This window comes from Myotis myotis, unplaced genomic scaffold, assembly GCF_014108235.1.
Source record: "Myotis myotis isolate mMyoMyo1 unplaced genomic scaffold, mMyoMyo1.p scaffold_m19_p_3, whole genome shotgun sequence".
Taxonomy (NCBI): domain Eukaryota; kingdom Metazoa; phylum Chordata; class Mammalia; order Chiroptera; family Vespertilionidae; genus Myotis; species Myotis myotis.
The window spans coordinates 142,101,421-142,121,950 of record NW_023416335.1 but is presented as its reverse complement, the minus strand read 5'-3'; the positions used below and the strand labels follow the sequence as shown (position 1 = coordinate 142,121,950).

At 35.9% G+C, this 20,530-nt stretch overlaps 1 protein-coding gene across 7 annotated transcripts in view; it reads right to left on the bottom strand.

Moving 5' to 3' along the window:
* Positions 1-574: 574 nt before the first annotated feature.
* CAPS2 (calcyphosine 2) overlaps positions 575-20,530 on the bottom strand; it is a 57,091-nt gene continuing 37,135 nt past the window's right edge. For 6 of the 7 annotated variants that reach the window (XM_036301395.1, XM_036301396.1, XM_036301397.1 and 3 more), the window contains 6 exons: positions 18,069-18,187; positions 16,821-16,897; positions 15,022-15,176; positions 9,820-9,939; positions 7,763-7,859; positions 575-3,005 (listed from right to left, as the gene is read on the bottom strand). In XM_036301395.1, the coding sequence (XP_036157288.1) occupies positions 2,830-3,005; positions 7,763-7,859; positions 9,820-9,939; positions 15,022-15,176; positions 16,821-16,897; positions 18,069-18,187 (744 nt within the window). In that variant the 3' untranslated portion in view covers positions 575-2,829. The remainder of the gene's footprint in view (positions 3,006-7,762; positions 7,860-9,819; positions 9,940-15,021; positions 15,177-16,820; positions 16,898-18,068; positions 18,188-20,530) is intronic. The other variant, XM_036301401.1, reaches the window with a different exon arrangement.

The window sequence follows — 20,530 nt, the reverse complement described above, 5'->3', positions numbered from 1 at the left end:
GAATACAAAAAGAGGGACATCTCTAATACTCTCATAAATAAAGATTTTTTAAAAAGAAGAAAACAGTTACATATACTTTTGCCTATCCTGTAATTGCTCCATCATGCACATGTATATTTTTCCTAATTAAATATAGCTAAATATTCCTAAAGTATAGCTCTAGTTTTCTGATACAATGTGAAATTTTCCTGAAATTTTTGTAAAACTTTATTTATAAGAATAGAAACAGTAAAGTAAATCAATATATTGAGTTCAATAAATAGTATTGTTAACTGGGAAAGCAATTCTATACTATAACAAGTAACTACCTTTTAAAGAGCTAGAGAATGATAAAATGAACTTAACTATAAATTTCGTGTACCATCATTACAACATTTAACTTAATATTTTAAAGTTAATCAAGAGATATTTTAGAATCTTGAAGATTATTAAGACTAGAATTTCAAAAGTCAATTACTAGGTTTGGGATGTTTGAAACATATAATTCCTATTAGATAGATGCTCTTCTATTGAATTGAATATTAAATAATAGATTTTATTGTGCAAAAGTCAAACAAGAATCCAGACAGTGAGGCAAAGCAGAATGATTTATTGTGCTACCAATTATATTTTAATGAAATAAAACAAACAACACTGAATATGTATTTTCTAACTCTACATGAGAATAACTGTGTAAAATAAGAAATTAACTATAAAACTGTTATGTCATTTAAATAAACTTCCCACAGGTAATCACATATGAATATTTATACTAATAGGGTGGAGGCTTTTTTAAAAGTATGCTGTCATATTAATATGCTAAATCCCCAAAAAAGTTCTCCTCCATTTTTAAAATAATGTAACAGCCCAAACATTTTCTGATTATATGCACAGGGAAATGTGGCATAACAAAATTGAGAATAGACTTGTTAAGGAGAACTAAATATAATTTTATCAATGAAAAATACTACATGCATACTGAGCACCCACAGTATTATGAGTCATTTTAACGGCAGAGCAATTTACAGGATTTAAGATGACTATAGTTGGATGAATTTTTCCAAGTAAAAAAATGTGATTCACAAACAGTGTTAAAAACATCTTCCAACAGCTTGATTTAATTACAATAACCTAATTGAAAAAAAAAAAAACACTCCAAGGAGTAAAGAATTCTGCTGGTGAAAACAACACTAAAATAGTTATACATGTACCAGTAGCCCTGTGCACGAATCTGTGCGTCAGTAGCTCTCTGCGGGGCCTGGCCACTCTGCGCCCGCTGCCCAGAGGCCCATCCACAGCCGGGCATGGAAAGCTTGCCTCCTGGACAGGTGATAACCCAAGTGTTCCCCCCCCACCACCGGCCGCTCGGTGCCCACAGCCCAGAGGCCCTCCGCTGCCGGGGTGAAACGCTTGCCTCGGCACCACAGCGATGAGGCAAGCATTCCGCCAGGCCCCTCATGCTGCCCACTCTCTGCTGCCACGCCCCCAGGACTGGAGGACTCCACTGGGGGCTGAGAGGACTGGGCACCGCCATCTTTGTGATGGAGTGATGGTTAATTTGCATAGTACCCTTTTATTAGATAGTATTTCTGATATTTTAGCAGTGAGTTTTGGTACCTTCTAAAATCTTGAAAAGGTACATACTACTTTGAATTTATTTAGTTCACACACATCACATTTTTTAAAATGTTGCCAAGAATAAAGTTATATGCCAAAAAGTTGTATTCTACAAAGAATATATTTTTATTTTTTAGCCACTTATTTTACTCAGCACTGCTTTTTAAATAATTTATATTAACATAAAAATGTAAAATTATGAACTTGAAAACAACTCTATAAACTCCCCTCTTTGTATTTCTAAGGAGAAGTGAAGAACATAGGAGAATTTAGAAAAAATGATTACAACACTTCTAACCATTAAGTTATATCTATTTAGAAGGAACTGTTTCAGTTGTTTATATAACAACAACAACAAAAGAAAAGATGTTTAGAATAATATATATTCATCTTAGGACACAAAATATCTTTTTACATTTTGGTTAAGAATTATCAAATTATCCCTCAGTCCATGTATGTGACAATGCCCTTTCTGAGATGTTTATTCAGTAATCTAAGAAAACATCCCATCTCCTATTTTGTATTGTTTCTAGCTAAATAATAATTCTGTGCAGGTTATAAGGTCTGCAGTTAAAAATAAAATAAAAAGATGAATAGAACTGGTTACTAAGTAATTACATTGTATTCTATTGAAAAACAACAACATGCAATGTGGAAGACAAGAATTCACAAGTCTGTGTTTAAGTAAGCATTTTAGGGGTAGGCCTCTATCATTCAAGATATTGATGTTACAGAAAACATCCATAATCACACTGCTTGGAAAATTTCTCTTGCATATCCATTCCTTTAACATTTTCATATGTTTGAACTATTTCAGTCTCATAAGTTTTGGGTCCTACTCCCATTTATCAAATTGAAAAGAGTAGCAATTTTATTTTGGGAAATGAATAGGGAAAAAATTGGACAAGAAACTTGGTTACTACATAGATGATCTCATATAGTTTGATACAGATGTTACTTTCCTAAGAAGTCTAATAAAAAAAAAAAGACCTCTGGAATATATTCAAGCAGGGTCTTTTTTAAACTTAGAGACGTGAACAATCATACTTGCACCTGAACATACACATACCCTTATATCTGTCTTTCTGAATATTTCTCTCTCTAGACTCAACTCTTTTGAGAAAAAAAGGAAAAAAAAAGAATAGAGCTTTAGAAAATTATATTTCAGTCTTTGATCATACTTTACATTGAATTCATCTCTCCTTTAAAATGCTTAGGACTAACTTCGAAAAACTAAATCCCCCAGGGAGTACGTAAAATAGTAACAAAATCTTCATCATCTACTACTCCTATACTTAGACCTTCATAGTAATCTTCAAATTCACCATAGGAGACTTCATCAGACTTGCTGCAGGCTTCTTTTAACGTATCCAGAAAAGATAATTTGATTTCTTCCTCTGTGGAATGGCCTGCAAAATAGTATTGATGATGTAACAATCTCCATAAAAGTACAGGAAAATGACCGTTGATGGTAAAGAAATACTTAATCGCCTTGTAAAACCTTTTCAGCAATTTGAAATCTTGTGGCAAACTACCCTGTAATTTATTTAAACATTTTCTTGCATGAACTAGAATTTAATGGTAATGACTTTAATACACATTGGAGGCATCTTTTAAACTTCTGATAAGGTGCATCCTATATATCTAGGCAAAACAGCAGCTACAACTGTTGCATTCTTGTATTTCTTAATGTTTTAAAGGACTCTGCTTAATGCTCATTAAGGAATCATTTCAAAGGTTTACATGCTGTTAACACAGTGATGTAATGTGTAAAAGGCATGTCCCATTCAGGCATTAGTTATTTTGTGAATCAGTTACTCATGACTGCAGCTAGAAAAGCATTGCTGCAAACACAAGATTCAAAGGCCATTGGAAATGTTTGTGGAAGACCTTACACTTGGTTAAATCATTATATTTTAATCTCTGACATTAAGTAGGCTATTTCCATGGTGTTATATTAAATAAGATTGACTTTATCCTATAAGAAGATGCTATCGAGAATCATATATGTTTAAAAAATTGTAATTCTTTCATTTATTATTTAAAGAGAGAACATAAAATATCTGATCTATCCTTCTGAAAATTCATTTGATTTTTTTTAATTCAGAAAGAGAACAATAAGCTATTTAAATAAGTAACTTTGATCATATTATGGTCAGAGAGGGAGACTGATCTCAGCTTAAATACCATTTTCTTGGGGAGCTTCCACTGGTCACCCAATGCAGGTGCTCCATCAGAGAACTCTGCTCACTAACTTGCCACCCCTTCACTCCCTACCCTCCTGGCACTGATCTCCTCTCAAGATCTGAGAGCACAGCAGGAAAAAAGACATTCATTAATTTTTTAATAAAAAAAAAAGAAGGATTAAGAGATGAAAGGAAGCTATAGATGGTCAGATAATACACAAAGAAAATAAACAGAAGCCCATATATAAAGGCAAAAAAGGGTCAGAAAAAAATCTCTGTGACTCTATAAATCATTTTATTTTTAAAATTTCTTGTTTTATTTAAGGATAGTTGGTATAAATCATTTTAAGTCTCATTTAAAATAACAAACTTAAATGAGAATGCTGCCTTAATTGTTTGCCTAATAGGACAGGCAAAATTATGGTCAGAGTTGGATCTTTTTCAAGTACTAGAGGGTCTATAATGGACTTAGATAACAGTTCATTCACACTAAAAGAATAAAATCTGCTTTGAATAGCAAAATGCTTAGTCTTTTAAAAACATGTATAAGAAATAAAGAACAGTGATTTTTTTTTTTTTTTAAAAAAAAAAACAGGTTGAATAAACAAGGACTGAATAATTGTGCCATACAGAGATGGTAATATAAAACAATATAGTAAATTTGTGATTGAATGTTAGTCAAGGATAATCAAGATCTAATGTATATAAAAATATATACATGTTGGCAGAAGAGATTTCTCTCTTTGTTTACCATCCATATTTTTAACAGATAAGTTTTCACGCTATTTTTTTTTCTAAGAAAAACATTTTTATTTAAATTTGTTTCAAATATTGAAGCACTGTACACCTCCGTTGTATCCCCACCCAGGAAATGCCCACCTTCTATCGTTTGTAACCTTTCTTTTGCTTCTCTTAGTATTTTAATACACAGCATCAGATTTCTAATACTAGTGCATAAAAAACACTTGATAAATTCCATTTCTATTAAAGCTGAAAATACTTTTTAAAATAAATTATTTAAACTAAAAAGAAAATATTTTCTGTAATTAAATTAAATTGTCTGATCTAATAGCCTTAATTTGAAATTAAATTCTAAACAATATACATCCTAAAGATGGGCATGTGAATAAATTATAATTTGTAATGATAGATTTAACAAAAAGTTTGTTTTTTTTAAAACAGTAACAGATTTTCCTCTTTTTAAGGTTGTTTGGTTTGCTAGCTTATCTCCTTCAATGTGAATGCAAAAACAAGGTATCTAATTACTTAAACTAACAAAGGTTTATCCAACAACAAAACAAAACCCTCACCAAGAATTCACCAACACATAAATAAAATAGAATAAAATAAAATAAAATAAAATAAACTAGAGCTACTTAAGCAGTTTAATTAAGATTATTAGAGGGGAGAAGACAAAGAGAAAAACACATGGTATTGAAAGCACCTAATTTTGAAAAATGTAAACTATCTTGTTCTTATCTTTAGTATGACAATTAAAGGAAAAAAAGCAGGAATGGCATGGGTTTTAAGGGAAAAACATATATACTACATATAACTAAATAATATTAAAAATTCTCTTTCAGCAACTGTAGTTCATTTAGTCATTGATAAGCAAATTAAGTTATTTTGACCTGAAATATATTATTAAAAATTGGGAAGCCAGTGGTGATTATTCGCTTTAATCTTCATGCAAATTCTGTTTGTTTTTTTCATTTCACAATTAAAAGTAATGAATAAACTATTTGCAAGGGTTAATAACAGAAATAAACCAAAGTAATTACACTGTATCTTTTTAATATTAAAAAGGAAAATTCTAGAATAGCCTTCTATAGTATTTATTAGTACATAATCAAAATTATGAATTAGAGATTGTTCATTAAATATAAATGATGAATGATCAATGTACATACAAAAATGTGTTTAATCTCCCTAATAATCAGGGAAATGCAAATTTAAAAAAATATAGACTATTAGATTGGCAAAAATCTGAGATAAAATAAAATCTCCAACTAATGGCAGTATAATCTGGTATAGCTGTCTTACAAAGCATTTTGCAAGTATCAATTAAAACTTGAAATGTTGATATTCTAGGTCAGGAGTGGGCAAACTTTTTGACTTGAGGGCCACAATGGGTTCTTAAATTGAACCTGCGGGCCGGAACAAAAACATGGATGGAGTGTTTGTGTGAACTAATATAAATTCAAAGTAAACATCATTACATAAAAGGGTACGGTCTTTTTTTTTTTTTTTTTAGTTTTATTCATTTCAAATGGGCCGGATCCGGCCCGCGGGCCGTAGTTTGCCCACGGCTATTCTAGGTCTTGATATTACCCCAAGAAAATAGGCCAAATAAACAAACTCATTAGTTTGTTGGTTGCACATAATAGGTAGAAATTAAAAGTCTTCCAATAGAAGAATAGCTAGGTAGATAAGTTTTCACACTATTTTTTGCTAAGAAATAGGTAACTTGCACTCAATTGTAATATATTGACTTTTTAAAAGAATAACAGGCAGCAGATAAAAATGAGATAGCTCAACATGGATTAACTTAGAAATAGCTCTAAAACATATCCTATATAATAAAAGCCTAATATGCTAAGTGTCTGGTCGTCTGGTCAGCCATTCAATCAATCAAAGCTTAATGTGCTAATGATATGCTAAGGCCACTCAACTGCTCGTTATGACATGCACTAACAACCAGGGGGCAGACACTCCAACTAGCAGGTTAGCTTGCTTCTGGGGTCCGGATGATTGGGACTGAACAAAATGGGCCAGACATGCCCTGGAGCCCTCCAGCAGTCCCTACCCAGCTGGCCAACTTCCCGTGTCCATCCCCAGCCTGATTGTGCACCAGTGGGGTCCCTCGGCCTGGCCTGTGCCCTCTCGCAATCCAGGCTGAGGAACCCCCTACCTCCCAGTGCATGAATTTTGTGCACTGGGCCTCTAATTGTTGAATAAGATAGCAAACTACACAGCAATATGTTTAGTGAACCATTCATGAAAAAACTTCAAAAATTATTAGATACTTATAGTACATATAAACTATGAAACTCTATAATGTAAGGATTGGAATATATGTACATATAAGAAGCCCAGTGCATGAATTTGTGCACAGGTGTGGTCCCTTGGCCTGGCCAGCTGGCAGGAGGTACTGTGGGAGGTTGGCCCCAGCAGCAAGATAACCAATGGCCGATCCCATAAGGAATCGGGCTCCTTCCTCCCTCCTGTCTGGGCCTGGGGTGTGGGTGAACCAGATTCAGTGCTGTCAGGGCCCTAGCAGCAAGGTCTGGGTCAGAGCGCTTCATAGCTACCAGCTGGTTGTTCTGGTCATTCTGGTCGTTTGGTCATAACAATCGCTTAGGCTTTAAAGATTAAATAATAGCAATTGCTACCTCTTTAAAGGAAAATGCAATGTAAAGTGGCCAAATGCTTTCTATATAATAAAAATTCACTTATAAATCAATTATGTATTTATAAGTGAATTTTTATTATATAAAGTCAGAAGAAATATAGTAGGGTAATGAGTCTCTAGAATTATTTTGAGATGTTCTCTATATCTTCAAATTTTCATTATATCTTCATTATATGTGTAGCTCTACCCTTAGAGAAAGACACTCTTTCATTCTGCCTTAAATCTTCAAATATAAGCACATTCAGTAAAACTAATTCAGAGAATTTGCACAGGTAATTATCTATTCTCTATATCTATTCTGTTATTTTTAACTCAAATTCCTCACTGACTGAATAGAAAATAAAAGTTCAATCTTGATTATAAACATCGAAGAAAAAATAAGTAGACAATAGACCTGGGAATTTTTAAATAAAGGTCAAAGAGCTCTCACTTTTCTAGTTTAAAACATAATGACTTATTCCTCCCCTAATGGCCTCAGGTCTACATTATAAACTAATATTACTTGAAGATATTACTTTCATTAACTAACATTTTAGAAATCTAATGGCTTTTACCTCATAATAATTACCTGAAATTACTTGAGGGTGCTTCTTTGCACAGTAACATTTTCTTATGTCTATGATAGGCACACTGCCAGTTTTGTTGAAATCTAGTTTCATAAAAGCCTAAATAATAAAATACATGTTATTTTTTTTCTATGAAATCATTAGACACGCGAACCTCATTTATTGTTCTGCAGTCGTTATTTATAAGCTTTAAACGAGACAATTTAAAAATACTGAACTGGTACATGAAGGGAGCATCATGAACGCAAGAAAGGAAGGCACTGGAGCAAGATACAAGGCGCTAACTGATGATTGTTGGCACCATCACTGTCAACGGGAACCCGCAACTTGGGGCACAGTGAAAAAGGAACCTCTATCCAGTGCAAACAGCTCAAGTGTGAAACGGCATGGCTGTAAGATGGTCTTCAGAGAGGTGGCCCTTGGGTGAGGCCCGCTCACAAAGCTCTGCTCCTGTCTGGTCTGCCTGCTCCGCATCGCTCTGAGCTCTGCTTCATTCTGACCTGAGGAGGTATCTTCAGTGTTTCAGCTCCAGCTCGGGAAACAGCCTTTAGTCTTCAGCAGAAAGGGAAAGTGTACTGTACTCCCTGAGCCAGAGGAAAGCTGACTTATAGAGAAGTCCCGGCCCCTGGACCTTAATTAGTCTATCCTCATGCTATAGAGAACTCCAAATCCTTCAAGTTTGGCTGGTCCAAAAAACACTGCCCTGGTTGGTCAGTGAGCTGATCTGATTGGTCAATAAAATGCTAATGAGGATGTAGCTGCACAGTTCCAATTGAACAGGGGAAGTCTCAGTCCTATTGGTTGAAACACTATTTCAGGAACTCCTCTGTAAGGGCTGGCTCATACAGCAGGAACACAGTGCAGGTCTGTGTGAGGGCCCTGTTTGGACAGGGCTGTTAGACTCTATTTATAAATTTGAGACCAGTTAGCCACCAGGAGCCCTTCTTGGTAGGTATCTTCTTTCTCGGGGTTGAGATAGGTAACCTGCACTCCAGTATTACCAGTAGTCACATAGCTAGTAGTTTATGGAGACAACAGTGTTTATGGAACTAGTAATTTGTGAACCAAAATTTGATTCATATTTCATATTCCTTTTATATTATTTTCCTAAAATATATGCATAAATTATTTAGATTTATCCTGGGAGAGTTGTATTTCTATGTGTTTCTGTTTTATTGAAATCAAGATACATTGCAGATAAAGGCATTTAGAACATTTTCAGTGGTAATTCACTCAAGTCTTACAATAAGGAACCTAACAATCTACTAAAGTAACAATTTAAAGCCCAGCATGTGTAGTTCAGTTGGCTGAGCATTGTCCAATGCACTACAGTGGTCAGCAAACTGCGGCTCGTGAGCCACATGTGGCTCTTTGGCCCCTTGAGTGTGGCTCTTCCACAAAATACCGACTTCTGCACATGGGCCACAAAGTTTCAATCGCACTGTACATGCGCATCCGCACGTGGTATTTTGTGGAAGAGCCACACTCAAGGGGCCACTGAGCTGCATGTGGCTCGCCACTGCAGTTTGCCGACCACTGCACTAGGAGGTCACCAATTCGATTCGTGATCAGGGCATATGTCCCGGTTGCGGGCTCAATCCCTACTAGAAGCCATGCAGGAGGCAGCCGATCAATGTTTCTCTGTCATCAATGTTTCTATATCTCTCCCTCTCCCTTCCTCTAACTCAGCGGTTCTCAACCAATGGGTCGCAACCCTTTGGGGGTCGAACGACCCTTTCACAGGGGTCGCCTAAGACCATCGGAAAACACATATATAATTACATATTGTTTTTGTGATTAATCACTATGTTTTAATTATGTTCAATTTGTAACAAAGAAAATCCATCCTGCATATCAGGTATTTACATTACGATTCATAACAGTAGCAAAATTACAGTTATGAAGTAGCAAAAAAATAATTTTATGGTTGGGGGTCACCACAACATGAGGAACTGTATTAAAGGGTCGCGGCATTAGGAAGGTTGAGAACCACTGCTCTAACTGAAATCAATAAAAACATATTTTTTAAAAGTAACTATTTAAAAGATTACTTAGTTACCTTTCGAACAAATGATTTTCTGTATTCATTCATTTCACCAATAATGGCACGTCTGAATTCTCCATAGTCAACCCTGCCATTGCCATTTTCATTTAGAATTAGCCATGAAGACTCAAAATCCTAGAAATAATACACGGAGACCAATGACTCTTACACCTTAAAGTTGTACATGACCATAAGATAATAGTGTTTTGTTACATCTTTTTATAGTCTTAAACAAGGTAGAGTACTTAAGAAAATCTCCCCCCCCCGCCCCCCCCCCAAAAAAAATTATATCCAAATCCATTCAAAGGCACTCAGAAAGCTATTTAAAGAAACTCTGTGGTGAACAGTTCTGTAAATTTAATAATCATTTAGGGGTGACAGTAAGACACAAATTGTCATTTTAAATTCATTTTCTTTCCATACAAAAATAAAAGTGCTTATTGTTTCCTTGGCTTTGGACATTTAATTATTTTTACATATTATATCTGTGACAATTAAAAAATCACTTCAGGTTCTGGAATGCCTCCAATAGCAATAGAACCAGTAATTGTATTTCTCCTAGTCTTCAGGCTTGAAAGTATAAAGCATAATATTTGAATGATTCTAATATTATCCCACAATTTACAGCATAAGGTGTTATTCTGAGTAAATCTCTTCTGCCAGTTTGTTCATTTTACCATTGCCACTTATTGCTTTGATAAATGCACTATTTAATAGAATATTCTATTTCCAGAGTTCCTAATAACAAAGAAGTCACGCCATGAGATTTTCTTAAATTCAGGTTTCAGTTGTTAGCTTTAAATGAGAATGTAAACAAAACATCTGACAAGGTGATTGACAAATAATAGTGAAGCAGGATAGTAAGAAGTTAAGAAAATTGCTTGGCAAGTGGGCCGGGGAAACTGAGACAGTTAGCTGAACAAACTGGCCCAGCAACTTACAGCCAGACACAGAAGGTCTCCAAGGGTAGGAAACCAGGTGCCTAGCAATGAGCAAAACTAGTGCTAGATCTCGCCCCAAGGGTGGCCTTTCCTCCCCTGGCATATGGCTGGCCATGTGATTTAGACCCTTTTACCTCTCACTAGAAATAATGGTATTTCAGCTCCAGTCCCAGGAAAGCCGAAAATCCAAGCGGGTGATGCCAGGACCAGCTGCGATGACTAACAACCCCCTGCCCTGGCCCTGACCAATCAGTAGAGACCATGACTCTGAAAGGACACACCTGGAAAAGCTGATGAATAATCTATTGAGATCTCCCCTAAATGCCCAGCCTTTAAAAAACCTCAAAACAAAGGGCCCAGAATACCTCCTCTCCTGGGAGTATGCCCTCACCTTCGCTTCCCCCTCTTCTTCCCTCTTAGACTTGCATCTCCTGAATTTGAAGGGTCCCGAGGAGACTTGCAACCAGGGGAGCAGTGGGCAGCAGCACCAGCTCACCCAGGGCTAACCCCCTGAGCCTGTCTCCAAGGCCCCTTTCCTCTGACTCCCCAGTGAGCCCTGCCTAGTCTCCTGCTGCTTCTAGGATCCTAGGCTCTTCCTTGGTTCACTGCCCCCAGCTGCAGTAAGTGTACTCTCAAAATCACCTGGACTTGTGTGGTAAAGTCTTTCCTGCATGGAGTGAAGAACCCACACACTATCTGGTGGCCCTGAGGCAGACTCGCTCGGGCCAGGTCCCCTTTCCAGTAATAACAGGTCCTCAAAAAATATTCTCTTCTGCCTGACCGGTTTGGCTCAGAGGATAGAGCGTCAGCCTGTGAACTGAAGGGTCCCGGGTTCGATTCTGGTCAAGGGCATGTACCTTGGTTGCGGGCACATCCCCAGTGGGGAGTATGCAGGAGGCAGCTGATCGATATTTCTCCCTCATCGATGTTTCTAATTCTCTATCCCTCTCCCTTCCTCTCTGTAAAAAATCAATAAAATATATTTTTAAAAAATATTCTCTTCTACTTCCTCCTAATTTTTCAAATAAGACTTTAGTAAGAAAAACTAAATCTCAACAACCCATACATTTTTTTGTCTGCTTTAATGACCTATACATGATACAGACCTTAAGGGTCTGTAAAATGAGCTTTTAAGTGTGAACTCATAACTAATATGGATAGGAAAAAATGTATTTGCTAACCCAACTCATGGAATGCTAGATTTAAAAGACAATGCTTGAGGCTTAAAATGAATAATTTTCAAAACCTGAGTAAGTTACCAAAAGTGGCAACAAATTTATATAACCCCCTTCTTTTTTCAAGATATGGTACAGAATGAAAAATGATAATTAGTTGAAGAAAACTGAGGTTTATTCAATGATAGTATCTCTATAGAAATTAAGCTATTTCCGGTGCATACTAATTTCTTTTCTAGGTGATTCATATATATATTTACTTATTTGTGCAAAGATGGCTGCACAACGATATGTATTGCAACATTTTTTATCTATACTAATAAAAGCATAATATGCTAATTAGACTGGACATCCTTCTGGACAACCTTCCAAACAAAGCCAGGGCTGCGAGAGCTGAGCCCCTTGCATGAATTTTGTGCGTCAAGCCTCTAGTAATAATTATAAATTGGAAATAACCAATAGAAAAGTGGTTAGCAAAGCAAGTTTTAAAAGAAAAGGTTATTTTCTATATGTTAAGTATTTATATGTTATTCTAATATTAAGATTTTTTAACTTTATTTTTATCTTACATTATTACAGCTGTGCCCACTTCCACCACCACCCCTTCCCTCTGCCATCTCCATGCTGTTGTCTGTGCCTATGGGTGATGTATATATGTCCTTTGCCTAATCCCTTCACCTTCATTCATCCAATCCCCACCACCCCTGAGAGCTGTCAGTCTGTTCTATATGTCCATGCTTCTGTTTATATTCTTACTTGATAGCCACTTAATTCTTCTTATCATTGCATGGCCAGTCTCCAGTGATGTGTGTGTGTGTGTGGGGGGGGGGGGGGGAGGAGACAGGACAGGAAATGTTTAAAATATATGAGAGAAAGGGAAGTTTACTCATATTCTCATAAAATTTTCTCTCTCTGTTAGATGCCTTGTATAATTTTTTGTTTTTATTCCTGAATCTAATCATAAAAATTTAACAAATCAACCAAAAAGGGAACTATTGTGGTGATGCAGAAAGAATACTAGACTGCCTGTCCAGTGTGGCTCAGTGGTTGAACTTCGACCTATGAACCAGGAAGGAGGTCATGGTTCAATTCCCGGTCAGGGCACATCCCCAGTTTGGAGGCTTGGTCCTCAGTGGGGGGCGTGCAGGAGGCAGCCGATCAATGATTATCTCTCTTCATTGATGTTTCTATCCCTCTATCTCTCTTCCTTCTTCTCTGAAGTAAAAAATATATATACACACATATATAAAGAAAGAGTACTAGACTTGACTGAATTATCTGGGTTCCCGTTTTATCTCGGTTATTAATTACCTATGTAATTGTGGATAAAGACACCAAGGTTGCCCTGGCTGGTAGTGCAGTGATTAGAGTGTCATCTCATGCACCCAAGGGTCTCGGGTTCGATTCCTGGTCAAGGCATGCACCTGGGTTGCAAGTTCACTCCCTGCCCCCTGTTGGGACTCCTGCCCCTGGTTGGGCTCGCATATGGGAGGCAACCAGTCCATGGTCGAGATCTCTCTCTCTCTCTCCTCTCTAATATCACTAAAAATAAATAAAGAAAAAGAGCAGGAAATAAGAAGTGCCCTGGCCTCTGCCCTAATGGGGTTTACTTTCCATTTGCAGGCACAGCCAGACAATACTTAAAAAGTAGCATAAAGAAAAGAAAATGGGGAAATGGTAGAGAGAAGACCAGGGATCCAGGGACCAGATGGGTGCTCCTATAGACAGAAGTGCCAGGGCTGTACTCTCTGTAGAGAAAGCTGTGCCCTGAATGATGAGAAAATCCCGCATGCAAAGATCTAGAGCAGCGGTTCTCAACCTGTGGGTCGCGACCCCTTTGGGGGTCGAATGACCCTTTCACAGGGGTCACCTAAGACCATCGGAAAACACATATATAATTACATATTGTTCTTGTGATTAATCACTACACTTTAATTATGTTCAGCTTGTAACAATGAAATTGGGGATCACCACAACATGAGGAACTGTACTAAAAGGTCGTGGCACTAGGAAGGTTGAGAACCACTGGTCTAGAGGAAGATTACTTCACAGCAGAGGGAACAGTATGTGCGAAGGCCCTGGGGCTGGGGACTGAGGGCATGAACAATTTGTAATTCCTGGACAGGCCACACTCCCTCTCCCCTCCATGCCTTCACATGCGCTTCTCCTTCCTGAGAATGATCCATTGTCTGATCCACGCCCCTCCCCTCTTGTCTGATAATTCCTCATGTTTAAAATTCAGCTGGGATACGTCCTCCTCCAGGAATCCTTCTACGACCTTCCCTCTCCTTCCCTATAACCTGATTTGAAATTTATCCCATGTGTTCTGAAAGCATGTACTACTTAACACATGTCATTTTGTAATCATTTATATCTTTCTATCCTTTTATTGTGAAGACCTTTGAGGACAGAGCATATCTTTTCAGAACTTTAGATAATGGCTAGTTAATATGTTCTTAATATACAGAGTGTCCCCCCCAAAATGTATACACACTTTGAGTTATTAGAAAGTTAGTGTTTATTAACATATAGTTCATTTTTAAAATTTAAAAGAATCTACAGAAATGAATTTTTTTTTTTTTCGGTCAATGCCTGTTTTCAAAGTGATGACTGTTCTGGTCCAGGTACTGCTGATGACTCAAAGCAATGGAATCCCAAACATCAATAATCATATTGTTAAGTATTTATGTACCCTCAATTCATCGACTATTGCCAGTTTTGTACCGTAAACTTTATATTTTATGTATCCCCATAAAAAAAGTCTAGAGACACTTTAGGATAAATTTTCTTTGTTCAAAGTTTAGTCTAGCTTCACCCATTATTTCAAATCAGTTAAACCTGAGAAGGAGTGAAAACTGAGTTATCAGCTGTTAAAGTGTGTATACATTTTTTTTGGGAAACCCCACTTATATATATGGTAGAGGAATGAATGTTGAAATTTTAAAAAATCAACAGGGCTTATTTCCTAGTGGCTTAATACTAATAACAGGGCATAAAGAAGAAGAAGGAGACATATGAACTACTAAAATTTCAGTAGAGAAGTGAAGAATATCACCTAAGAATAATAAATCATTGATGCAGTGAAGTATCTGTATGCATACCTTTTCAGACATTTCTAAGTGAAAGACTTTTAGAGCTTGCTTAAAATCTGCTTTATCTAAAAGTCCATTTCTTTCCTTGTCCAGCTGTTGAAAGTATTTTCCCATTGCAGTCAAAATACGGACACCTCTTTTATGTAGCTGTTCTTTTAGCTTATCTGTTTAGGAAGAGGAAAGAAGGAAACTAATACTTCCTGTTCACAAATTTATCAAATTGCAATTGTCTCTCATGTAAGAAAGTTAAACTTGATGTAACTGATATGAGTAATGTCAACCTAACTGTATGTATGACTGACAAAAAAACTTTGAAAAATAGAATCCTTTTAATAAAGAAGGTTATATATAAAATTGCATGCAAATATACCAGAACTATAGCACCACTGAGTGGTGAAAGTGTTATTTTTTAAATATAGGAAAACAATGTTTCACTTTATCAGCATGAAAATAACCTAAATGTTAAAAATAAAATTTCGTTTTCTAGGCATCCTCTGCATCTAACAATCCCACATTTTTTCATCTCCTTCCTCTGTTTTTGTTGTTCAAATGAATTACAAAATTGACACCAGGCAAGTCACTCAAAGATGATCAGTTCAAAATGTCTAAAACTGTTTGCAATTTTCAAATTAAAACTTCTATGTGAAAGAGCATCAAGGCTTGGAGTGTTATTCTGTACTGATAAATTTGAAAGTAATCCTTTCTTCCAGGAATTCATAATAAGTTATATTCTAGGCCCCTAGTATTCTCTTTGTGGGTCAGTGATTTCACTTAGTGCAATTTGTGCCATCTCAAGAAAATATAGGGAACTTTACTAATAACATAGTAAATAAAATATATAGAGGAAGTAAATATCACTAGACATAATAGTGACAAATATTGTATTGACTATGATAGGATAAACAATTTACAAACAACGGCATCAAGAATATTTGAGACTTCAAATACAAATTCCGACAACTTTAAAATGTTTCTAGTCTTCTTACTCTGTGATAATCTTTAAATTATAAATCAGGGTTTATCAAAATTCATAAATTATATGATGACTCTCTGTGATTACTTCTAGGCTAAGAAATTCAACAAAAGAATTGTCTGAGCCTAGTATACTGTAGTAGAAGATTAGGCTCTAGAAATAAAATCTGTAATATGTGTTAGTGTCCAAAGCCTACATATATTACATCAACTATGTAAAGTTAATAAAACCAATTGTTTTCTGCATTTGAAGGATGAAGAAAGAGGTACAAGAGAATTACACAATTATATGTCTATTGAATGACAGCGTCCAACCACATCTGGCTCCCAATCTCGCATTTTTCTTTTACACTAAGCTACTACAAATCTCTTTTGGATATCATCATTAATGCATAAGACAAGTATTATATTACAGAATTAGCTACTTGATTCAGTTCATGAATAAACCCATATTGCCTAGTTCTTTCTAGTTGTTAAATTCATAATTCATATAATACTAGTTATTCAGTTAGATAGGATTATTAAAGTAGGAGAAATCTTTAAAATACTTGTAAACATATACAGTGTCCCCCCCCAAAAAATATATACACCCTTTAACAACTGATAGCTCAATTTTGAAAATGAAATGTATTTTAATAAAAACTGCCTTTATAATTATTCAAAGTATGTGTATACATTTTTTGGGAAACCATAATATGGATATGTACATAATTAACTTGCAAAAAAAAGTCAAGTGCCATAAAACTAAGAAATACCTGAAAAATACTGCTTTATTACTTACACAGAAAATTGTTAAAAATTTAAAATACTTGAGAGTATACTAAACTGACACAGACCTTGAATGGCTTTGAAGACCAGCCTATCATTGGCCTCTTGCCTGGTTGTATCATCCTCTTGTTGCACAGAATCAGTTCTGCAATTGACATGTTCACAATGAAAAAAATACAATCTCTTTTGTAACTCTGAGTGCGGAAACTCTCAGCTCTTCCCTGCTCAAGGCTCAGTGAAACTCTATCAAAGTTAGAAGATTAATCAAGTCCCACCTTCCACCTGCTGATTTCAGACCTGGGAGGATTTAATATGCTAAATCACGGGCTAACATCCTTAAAACCTTCCGAGAATTATCTTTAAACATTATATTCATTTTTGTGGCCATTTCATTGTTCTTTTAAAATAATTAAAACTATTAAATTTAAAAGCAGTTTTACCTTGCAAAGTATAAAGTGCTATTTTGGAAAACTAAAAAATGCATTCACTTTGAGCCATACAATAAAATGAATTCTATTTATCACTAAGAAACACAGAATAGCACTATATTTACCACTAAGAAGCACTCAGCAATAACAATAGCATATATAAAAATAATTAACATAAGTCCAATTCATTTAAGAGCCTTTTATATTCATAGCATTATTTTTACATTATGAATATTAGCAATCAATGAACACTAGTAACATGTAGGACCCAAGACACTTTTAATGCTATAAAAACAAAACATCACACTAAAATGTGGGGAAATTAAACTATAGTGCAGTGATGGCGAACCTATGACACGCGTGTCAGAGGTGACAGGTGAACTCATTTTTTTGGTTGATTTTTCTTTGTTAAATGGCATTTAAATATATAAAATAAATATCAAAAATATAAATCTTTGTTTTACTATGGTTGCAAATATCAAAAAATTTCTATATGTGACACGGCACCAGAGTTAAGTTAGGGTTTTTCAAAATGCTGACGCGCCGAGCTCAAAAGGTTCGCCATCACTGCTATAGTGTGATGTACTGTATCTCATCTTTTAAATGTTATTTCTGTTTTAGCATTTTATAAAATAGAATTGTTATAGCAAAGGCCAATTAATACAGATTCTTCAACATAAAATGGGAAATTTTTGTTCATGGCTTGATTGTAACTGTTTCCACACATGGAGTGTGAGGTAAATAAAACAGACAGATATGGTTATGCTTTGTTTTAAAAAATATAAATCTAACTTAAGTCAAAATGCTTTGGAATTGAATTTAATTTTAAGATAATAAATAACAGTGTTTTCACTTTCCTTCAAAATGACAAATGCATGTGTGACTTACCTGAGATCATCTGAAGCTACCTGATCAATATTTGTGATTCGAAGGATAAGTAATGTGTTTTCTTTTATGCTTTCTGGAAGTCTGAGATGATCAGAACTTAAAAATGTCAAGTTTGCACCCTAAAAAAATTAGCAGATGAATTATTTAAAACTTATAATGCCTAAAAGAAGTAAAATACAACTAATACTAATTTTAAGTATTCAATTTTGACTATGTGACATGGTATACTTTTATAATGATTTTTAAAAAGCATTTTAGAGACCATTCAGAAGTCACACAGGCTTCAACTAATAATATAGAAAAATAAAGGAACTAATCTCCCAATCAATCTCTGATTTAGAATAATCATCTATTTAACAATTCGTGTAGAAACATAATATAAGAACTCGATCTTCATAAGAATCTTAGGAAGAAATGACAAATTATTCAAATGAAAATACAGCTATTGATGCCCAGAAAGGTGTACTGCAAATTGATGAACTGTGATAGATCAATCACACTTTTTCAACTAGTCTTTTGATAACAAACATCACATAAACATAAAACCTACTTTTAACCTAATTTGAACTTACAGGCTTCAATAAAATATTCCTATCAAATATACTTAACCTACTCAGAAAATGGTTATTATTTTGATCTCTAAGTCACTCATATAAATATAGTCAGATGGGAAGTTTAATTTTCTCTCTTAAAAATAATGGAAGAGGTTTCTCTCCTCTCCTTTTTCCTGGAGCATTTACTTAAGAAAACCTGTAACTCTAAGTGCTTCCTCCTTTATTTGAAACTAGAGGCCCGGTGCACGACATTCGTGCACAGGGGGTGGGGGGGTCCTCAGCCCGGCCTGCGCCCTCTTGCAGTCCAGGACCCCCAAAGTGGTCCTTAGCACTGCCATGGAGGCAGGAGAGGCTCCTGCCACCACCACTGCACTCACCAGCCTTGAGCCCAGCTACTGGCTGAGCAGCGCTTGTAGGAGTGCACTGACCACCAAGAGGCAGTTCCTGCATTGAGCATCTGCCCCCTGGTGGTCAGTGTGTGTCATAGCGACCAGTCGTCCCTCTGGTCAGTTTGCATATTAGCCTTTTATTATATAGGATGTATATAAATGCTTTTTCAAATCATAATAAGCAGTTGAAGAGACTATGTGGGTTGGGTAGTAGGGTTATACATATAAGAACATACATACAAAGCAAATGTGTGTATGTATTCATGTGTGCATAGGTTACATCCATGTGATCTGTGTCCGTGAATCTGAAGCTATACATTCATGCATATGAATGAACATATGTGGGTACACTTTTTACACATGTGTGCCTGTGGGCATGTGTGTGTTTATTTGATTATTATCTTAATAGCTGGCACTAAAATTTCTTTTAGGAAGTGTTTAGGAAAAGACCTTGGTGGGGCATATAGAAAAGTTCCAGAGTAACATCTGGAAATCAGAAGAACACCCCCACCCCCAAAATAAAGGACAAGGTAGAATATTTCTGCATACAGAAGTGGAGTATTGAAGGGAGGAGAAAAAGATGGGAGGAGTCAAAAATAGAATATTGAAGAGGAGGTACCTTTACCATGGGAAATACTCAAGGGACATATATCTAAGAATAAGAATGTCTAATAAATTGTAAGCTGCTGACACTGCTGCAATATTAACTTCCCTCCATGTCCCTCTCAAATTGTCTGCCATACACACAAAGCATCAAATTTGCGTGCAGATTTCCCCCGCTCTCTCCCTTTTCTTCTTCTTTTCTTTGATGGAAATCATCAAAGGGAGCAGAGTTCCACATCTGCTTTAAGTGACATAGAACAGGAATGGTAGAATAAATCATAAACCACACTAAGTTATTTGAGATAGCACCTAGAGCCAGAGGTAACTTCAGTCGTGGGGTAGGCATTAGACATCCTTTCCGCAGGTTGTGAAGTGGGAGTCGGAGCTGATTTTCTTCAGATCTCAAGAGGCAGACTTGAGTGACATGTGTATATTCTATTTAATCCCAGCTTAAGATGTAAAGTTTGTCCTCACCTGACAGTCACTACATCTTACTGATTCTACCTCCTAAAGAGGATTTTTCATTTTATTTTTCTAATTAGTTTCACAGACACAGCCACCTGCCTACTTCAGGTTGTCATAACCTCCTTCCTAAATCTCTGTATTTCAATCCAATCTGGTTCTTTATACCTCTCTCTCCACATTCCATCCACATCTTATCTCTCAATGACTCCCCAACACATTTTATTTATTTATTTATTTTTAAATCCTCACTGGAGGATATGTGTTCTTTTTATTGATTTTTAGAGAGGGGAAGAGAGAGAAGGAGAGTGAAACATCAATCGGTTACCTTCAGTACACAACCCAGCAATGTGCCCTGAGCCAGAATCGAACCCAACACATTTTGGGTAACTCTTTAACAGACGCTGCTGTTAGTAAGCTCTGACTCATTCTTGACAACACCAACCCTGAACTC